Below are 7,799 nucleotides of genomic sequence, written 5' to 3' on the forward strand. Positions count from 1 at the left end.
AGAGCGAATATTTTTAAAAAAAAAAAATTTAAAGGGGTAGGGAGAAACACCGAAGAGACCCTCGGACTATCCTGCCATCCATTTGAGGGCGCGGGAGAGCGGGGTGACCGAGGCTGAAGGCGCGGCAGGAGCCTGCGCGGCAGCCGCAGTCCGAGAATTCTCCGGAAAGGAGGGTTGGGGGAGCACTGGGGAGGGGGCCGCCCGCAGGAGATATGAGGATCTGCACCTGTCGCTGCTCCCCTTTGATCAGCCTCTCCGCCCTCCAAAACAAGACAGAAAAACCACCTTGGGGCGGCGGGACCCCAGTCAGGGCGCAGAGAGCACCCCGGGCCGCGGAGGGGTCGGCCCACGGGTACAAGGCTGGGGTGCCTGTTTCGGGGTCGCCCGGCTGCCGGGCCCCGCGCCCTACTGCTTTTCCGGCGCGCCGTTGACCATTGGCCCGTAAAGGCCTCCGCCGTAGGTCGGCTCCTTGTGCACAGCAGCGGCCGCGGCGGCCGAGCGGTCGCGCATGAGATCGCTGAAGGCGTAGTCCATGGGCGGGCGGAAGCCGAGCGTGGGCACCAGGCCCGCAGTGGAGTAGGGCGCCATGAAGGCCAGGCTGCGACTGTGTGCCGCCGCCGCCGAGTAGGCCAGGCGCAGAGGGCTGAGGCCGAGCGGCGTGCCCAGAGGGTAGGCTCCCGCGTCGGCGCCGAAGTGGCTGGCGTTGGGCTGCAGTGGCGAGAAGGCGGAGCGGCTGCTCAGCGAGCCCAGCGCCCCGGGCGCCATGGCGCCGGCCAGCAAGGGTCTGTGGTGCGGAGGTGCTGCGGGCCCAGCTTGCAGCGGCGCGGGCAGCCCGGGACCTCCGGCCGCGGCGGAGGCGGCGGCGGCGTCGACGCGGCCCGGCCACGCGTCGTCCGCAGCCGCTGCCGCACCCACCGCGGCCTTATCCGGGAGCGCGGTGGGGCCCAGGCCGGCCGCCAGGCCTCCGCGGTGGTGGTTCAGCACCTGCTCGATAGCCTGCACCACGTCGCCGCCGCAGCCCTGAAGCACCAGCTCCAGGACGCCCCGCCGGTGGCCCGGGAAGACGCGCGTCAAGATGTCCAGCGGCGTCCGCTGCCGCGGACCAGGGCCTCCGCCCAGCCCTGGCGCCGGGGCGGCCTCGGCCTCTTCTTTGTCAGCTTCCGAACCGGACTCGGAGCCCAGAGGGCTGGCGGAGCCCGGGCTGTCCTCCTCGCCGCCGCCACTGGGGCCAGCGCTGCTGGGGCAGCTGCCACCCGCCTCCTTGGAGGACCGGGCCAGGGGCGACCCCGAAAAGGACTCGCCGTCGCCGTTCTCTGAGCCTGAGCCGGGCCGCACGTCTGGGGACGACGTCCCGGGCCCCGAGTCCGCGCCGTCGGGTGACAAGGGTTTCACCGGCGGCGGCTGCGGGCTGCCCGGGCGGCCCGACTGAAGCAGCGTCTTGGGGAACAGGTCAAAGGTCAAATTTCTGCAGCTTGGCCTCTGGCGGGGGAGAAGAGGGGGCAGTGAGGAGCGGTGTCAAGGAGCCAGCAGCGCTCTCAGCGGCTCAAACCCTTTGATCCCAGGTTTCTCTCTCCCCCTGAGCCGCACACCCCCCACTCACTGCGCTCCAGGGCTCCCCTTTCTGATGCGGAATCCCTGCCTCTCTGCGCTCCTCCAGCCCTGCTTCTCTTTCCCTGCCCAGGGTCTCACTCTCTTTTCTGAACCCAGAACTGCAGCCTCCTGCGTGCTGGACTCCAGGTCCAGAGCTGCCTTTCCCGCCTCAGCGCACCAGCACCTCCACCCTCAATGCCTTCCCCGGCCCAACCTGCCCTGGAGCAGTGGCTGGGTCCAGGGTTCAAACAGGAGCCAACTTAACGTCTACGTATCCCATACACTGCAAAGAAAACCTCACTCCTGGATCCCAAACGCAACCCTGCCCTGGGCAGCTTGGTCTGTTAAGGGACAACACCTTGGGTATCTAGCAGGTTCTAGCAGCCAGAAGTAGAACTATTTCCCACAACTGAGACCTGAGAAGTTCTTCCTCCCAAACTGGGAGTGGAGCCCCACTTCCCCTACCCGCCAAGGCCCCGGCCCAGTTTCGGCCAGAGAGAAGAGGGTGGGCTAGGCAGGTAGGAGACAGGGAAGAAAAGGGACCTAGGAAGTGAGAGGGTGCGTGCCCCAGGCAAACGCGGACGCGTGGAGGAAGAAGCGAGACAGGAAAGGAGGGCGCAGCACGCGGCCGTTGGGGATAGTTGGGAATCACCCGGAGACAAGCAACTGCGGCATCTTTAGTGCCTGGGGAAAACGAAGCGGGCGGGGGTGGGGGTGGTTGGAGGGGATCGGATTTCTGAGGTGAGCTAGGAAGGAGCCGAGGGAAAGGCGCCCGCCACGCCAAGTGCGGAGACACAGACAAGATACGAAACGCGGGGTTCGGCTCTGGGGAGAACAGCCCTCCAAGTGAGCGGGAAAGCAGGGACCTGCCCGCGTTTGGGTAGCGAAAGAGGTGAAAGCGTCTACATTTGAGCCCGCGGTGGGAAAAAGTCAAGTGCAAATGTTCCACAAAGGGGAGAGAGGAGATGCAGATGTCTACGCCTGACTTCAGGGGCTGGGTGCACGGTGAACTCTGACACTCGGAGTTTGGAGTCAGCGATTTTACCCTCTCGGTATCGACACAGGTCTCCGGACCGTAAGCCCGGGGCTCCGACCCCGCTGCCCCAACTCCCCCGCCCCGGCCAGGCCGCGCTCTCACCTGCGCCCCCTGCGCCTGCCGCGCCGCCTGCAGTCCCCGCGGGCGCTCCAGCTCCTGGCCCCCCGCCGTCGGCGGCGCACACCGAGCCAAAGACCTCGTAGGCGGGCCGAGGTGGGATGATGCCGTTGGCGGCGGGCCAGCGCCAGGCCCTCGGCAGTGCCGTAGAGCAGCTGCAGCTCGCGCGCCTCGTTCTCCTCTTGCGCCTGCTGCCTGCGCAGCGCCACCTGTGCGGCCATGACGCGCTGGCGCTCGGCGATGAGCGTGCACTTGGCGCACAGGCAGTCCTTCCAGCGACAGTAGCGCTTGTGGCCCTTGAGCGCCGACACTACGCCGTGGTTGCGGCAGCGCGCGCACTTAGGGGTCCGCGGGGTACTTCTCGGCCGCCCGCAACAGCAGCGGCGGCGCCCGCAGCAAGCCGCCTGCCACGCTCACTGGCAGCGACGCGGCCGCGGCCTGCGGCCGCTGCCACCGACGCCACCGACGCCACGGGCGGCCCTGTCGCAGTCGCAGCCGCCGTCGCCGCGCCGGGCACGCTGGGCAGCTCCGAGCGCAGCTCCATGGCGGAACCTGACCTGGAGAAAGGTGGGGAAGGGGGAGAGAGCTGGGTGAGGAGCCACCGTGCGCTGGGCTCAAACGCAACCTCGAGGGGCGCAAGCATAGGGAGGAAAGCTTGGGCCGCGGAAGTTGGGGTAGTGGTTGCCAAATGCTGGGAGGAGGCGCGCTGGGAACTCCTCGGGAATCGGAGCTCTCCTACCCCTGCCCGTCACAGATGCTCCTGTGTCTGATTTACGTGCGGGGTGTCAGATTTCGTTTGAATCAGTGGTTCCACTGAAGGGGAAAAAAAGTAAAAAGACAATGTTGAAAGCCCCTGGAGCAGATGGACGTAACAAGAATTTGAAAAAAGAGAAAATATCCCCCAAAGCTTAGCTTCATTGGGGTGAGTTGGGTGGAGAGAAATGTTTGCACAGTGGTCTCGGATTAGAGAGGAAATCTGGGCCCATCAGGCTGACGACAGAGGCAAAAACAAGAAATCCCCGAGCCAAACGTGGCTTGGTGGGACGGTGAAGGGAAGGGCAGAGGTACCTAGGCAGAGAGAGGAGTTGGCTGGAATGGAGTTTTGTTTTTAATGTGGATGGGAGCAGGAGAGTTTGAGAGAAAAGTCGGGAACAGGAAGCTTAGCTTTTGCAAGTAGAGCGAGGGCCGGGGAACTGCCCATAACTCCGGGACAAAGTTAGGCCCTGGGACCATGGACAATATGGGCCCTAGGAGGCCCGCATCACGGGAAAGAGAATGGGTGTGGAGCTGAGTTTCCTAGGCCTTGAAGACAACGTTGAGCTGAAGAAACTTTCTTTGGATAGGCAAACACAGCCCGGAGATCAGCTCGGAGGGCCAGGGAAACCTCCACAAGCAGCCCTTACAGGTATCTGGGACCCCCGTGCACCCACCCGAGCGGAACAGCAGTGCACAGAACAGGACTCCGCTGGGAAAGGCTGGCGGCTGGCTAGGGTAAAACCTGTGGCACGGCTTTCAGCCTTGGAGTCCGGAGAAGTCGTTAGAAAGGGCAGGAGCAGCCTGCGAAACGCTAGGCCTTGCTGGAGGGGGCCCTTTTTCGTTGGGCACCTCACCCCTGCCCTTCCCTCCAGGTTTAGGGAAGGAGTCGTTAGACACGCCCTCCCCATGCTGGTGTCCCACGGGCCCCCGCTGGAGCGCAGGTTCCCTCGTTCTGCTCTCAGCCCAGTTTCTGGGACTTGGATGGCCCCCCAGGCCACAGTGGAGCAGAGAAGTCGCCTCCGCAGTTGGCTGGGACCGGACGCGGGAGTCCCTCCTGCGCCGCAGCTCCCGAGGCCTAAGCAGGCCCAGCGCTCAGCCTCCGCCGGGGCCTCCTCTGGGCCACTCCCCCACCCGTGTTCCCGCCGGAGCCCGGAACCGAATTCTGGTGTCTCGGTCCGAGACTCCCAGCCCTCGTCCCTGTGCGCGGTGCCTTCGCTCCCCATACCTCTCGGGCCTCCCAGTCCCCAGGGCCCGCCAGGCCAGGGCCTCCGCAGCAGGGGCCACAGGCCGAAGGGCTTCCTCTGCTTCCTCTGCGGCCCTCAGCTACCTGCCTTGGGCTCCGGGGTCCTCCTCCTCCGCGGGCGCCGCACGCGCCTCCCGGCTCCGCTCGCGACGCTGGCGCTCTCGGCCTCTTTCCCTTGCCCCCGGCCCCTTATCTGACCGCGTCACCCTCCTTCAGTCACCATCTCCGAACTTCCGGACCCCCTCAGAAGGCGGCGCGGCCCGACCTTGCCGTCGGAAAGCCGAGCCGGGGGCCCGTGTAGGGGCCGGCCAGCCAGAACCCGCGAGCCAGCTCTCGCAGTGCCGCGTGCCCTCGAGGTGCGCGCCGGACGCTGCGCGCAGCCGGGGCCCAGTTGCCCGGCGCTGCCAGACTCTCAATGAGCCCGCTCGCCCGCTCTATTGTTGCTCCTTAGGGCTCCATTAGACAGAATTGGACAACAATGTGGCGCCTGCCATTGGCCAGGGGAGGCAGACGGCGCTCTGATTGGCCGGACCCGCGCCCGGGGAGCCCCTCATTCTACAGTGTCCGAAAGATTCGAAACTCCAAAAGCGCCACTGTGTGCCTCGGGGAGGGGAGGGGGCGCGCCGGGGAAGGAAAAAAGTGGGCGAGGAGGAGCATTGAAAATACCGTGACAAGTAGTTTCCGTGCGCCCGCGAGCGTGTGAATTGCTCCTAATTACCGTGTCCGGTGCGCCTCTCTACGTAGACGGGTGTAACCCCTGGGCTCCGGGGGCGCCGGCTCGCCCGCGCCGCTCTCCTGGCCGGGGGGCGCTTGGCAAGGCCGAGCTTCCCTAGTGGCCTCGGCGGCCCGGGGCGGGATGGGGGCAGGTGACAATTCAATTACCGCGGTCAGGGTGGGGGTGGGACGGCGGTGCGGGGTGGGGAAGGGAAGGTGTCTACGGCATAAATGCCAAGACAATTTTTTCCTGCCTCTTTCCGGCTCGGTTTCGACTTTGCTCCCAAGTTCAACGCATTTGGGGTGGTTAGGGCTTTTTTTTTTTTCTTTTTCCCTCTGCAGTCTTCAAAGCTCAATGCCTTTATTTTAAAAGTCCTGATATGATAGGCATCCCGGAGGGTAAGTCTGGCCCGCGGGGGAATTTTTCGCTTTTCATTGAGGAGCCCAGCCGGGGGAAAGGAGTTGCGCTTCCTGCCGGCGCCCGGCGCGTCCCAGTGACTTTCCCCGCCCCCCACCCCGGCCCTCTACTCCTCCCCTCGTTTCTCCAGCACCTTGATGTCTTTTCTGTGGTGGGATTGGGGGTTTGGGTCGTTGTTTTCAATGGACGAACAGTTTGCTTTCTACCATTTTTAAACGAAAGTCAAAAGCGGCCTCTGTGTCTCCCCAGATCTCTTGGAAGCCAGACGCGCCTTCACCTGCGGGTCCCTCCCGGAAAGAGGCTGCGGCCCCCCGGCAGCGCTTTTCACTTTCGCTTTACTTTCCCCGTCCTGACGTCACGGCCCTGAGGAACAGCTCCGTCTGCAGAAGAGGTAACAGGTTTCGGAGTTTGTTCCCCTCAAGAACGGCAACGTCGGGAGCCAGCGCCGCGGTCCTCGCCCGGGCGCCCTCGGTTCCTCTCGCTCTGCTTCCACCTCTGTGCCTTTTCTGTCTTTCCCCCTCGTGTTCAATTACTCCCATTTTTATTCCCTGCTTTTCTCGCGCGCGCGCCTTCGAAGTAAAGAAAATTCGTTTAAATAACGAGAAAAACGAGCTTCTCTGTTGTCCCCCTTCTCTCAAGACCGTGCGTTTCTGCGTGGCTCTTTGCAACTCCCAGGGTGGCCGGGATCTGGCCCACGCCGTCTTGGGCGCGGGCTTCCTGGGCGCGCAGACTCGGCCCAGGGCACCGCGGCCTGTCTGGCACCACACGTGGGTCGTGCCCTGCCAGCCCCAACGCTTCTGACCCACGGGGCTAGGGAGTGCGGGAGCCGCCTCCTGCCACAGGGCCCCACGGAACCTCGCGCCCTGGGCGACCCGCGGCGCGCTCCCCTGGAAAAAGCCAACCCAGAGGTTGGGCTGGAGGGGCCTTGTGGAGGATGTGCCCAAGGGCCGGCAGGAGCGCTTCCAGAACGCTGGCCAGACCGAGCCTGTGATGGCGACAGCAACCTGGCCGCTGGCTCCCAGCAAATCCCGCTCACTGGAGCCTGGGCGTGGGTTTGGGGAGAGAGAAAGGTCAGCTTCCGTGAGGGGGCTCTGCGTGCAGTGCGCGAAGGGGAGTGCGTCAGGGATACCGGGTCCTCTGGCGCTCCCACCACGGGCGCCTGGAGGTTGTGAGCCGGAGTACTGCACCCTGGCGGGCAGCGCGAGGGAGCGCGCAGAATCGCGCCGGATTCCGCCTGGGGCCGCCAGCCGCCTGCTCCCTGGGCTCGTGCAGACAAAGGTTTCGGGAAATAATTTCAAGCCCCAAACGAAATAAACTAGACAAATCTGCTGAGCTTCCTGGGCGCGGTGACCCAGGTACCCTTCTTGGCGCTTGCAGCCGGGCCGCTGGGAGATTCCCCCCACTCTAGACCTGGGGGAATCCGCGGAAGCCAAGGTCAAGTCGCGGGGATTCGGACACCCGGAGCTCTGTGGCGGAAGTCTAGGGAACCTCGTTTTCTCAGGAGGGGAAGGGGCACGCCCTGGGACGCAGCCCAGCCCAGACAGATGGCATCCTCCCACCTTCACGGCAGGCGCCGGTCTTCAATCCACCCTCTTTCCGCGCGTTCACATCCCCGCAGGTCCGGGACCCGCAACCTTTCCGCCCTCACCCCCAGGTAGGGGTGCCCGCGTGAGTGAACGTGTAAGGGAGGGAGGCGGGGGAAACCCGTCGTAGATCCACACCTGGGCAGGACAGAAAGCCCCTCCCCAGATTTCCAGTCCCCCCTGATCCAGACCGCAGTCTGGAGAGGAGAGGATCTGAGGGGGTACACGCCAGCCAGGGGTGACCGGGTTGAGGCAGCAGGCGCTATCCCTCCCCGCCCCCCGCAACGAGTGAGGCTTCACACTTGGGCGCACAACCCCGCACGTGTGACCTCACTTCGCAAA

General features: G+C 64.8%; 1 protein-coding gene across 1 annotated transcript; it reads right to left on the minus strand.

The window, feature by feature from the left end:
* Positions 1-405: 405 nt before the first annotated feature.
* On the minus strand, positions 406-3,287 carry DMRTA2 (DMRT like family A2). The gene is given in 6 exon segments (XM_062193335.1): positions 406-1,455; positions 1,457-1,479; positions 2,729-2,861; positions 2,863-3,096; positions 3,098-3,181; positions 3,183-3,287. Coding segments are annotated over 6 exon segments (1,629 nt in total).
* Between the last annotated feature and the right edge of the window lie 4,512 nt (positions 3,288-7,799).

The sequence above is a fragment of the Lepus europaeus genome, chromosome 5 (assembly GCF_033115175.1).
Source record: "Lepus europaeus isolate LE1 chromosome 5, mLepTim1.pri, whole genome shotgun sequence".
NCBI classification, from domain to species: Eukaryota; Metazoa; Chordata; class Mammalia; order Lagomorpha; family Leporidae; genus Lepus; species Lepus europaeus.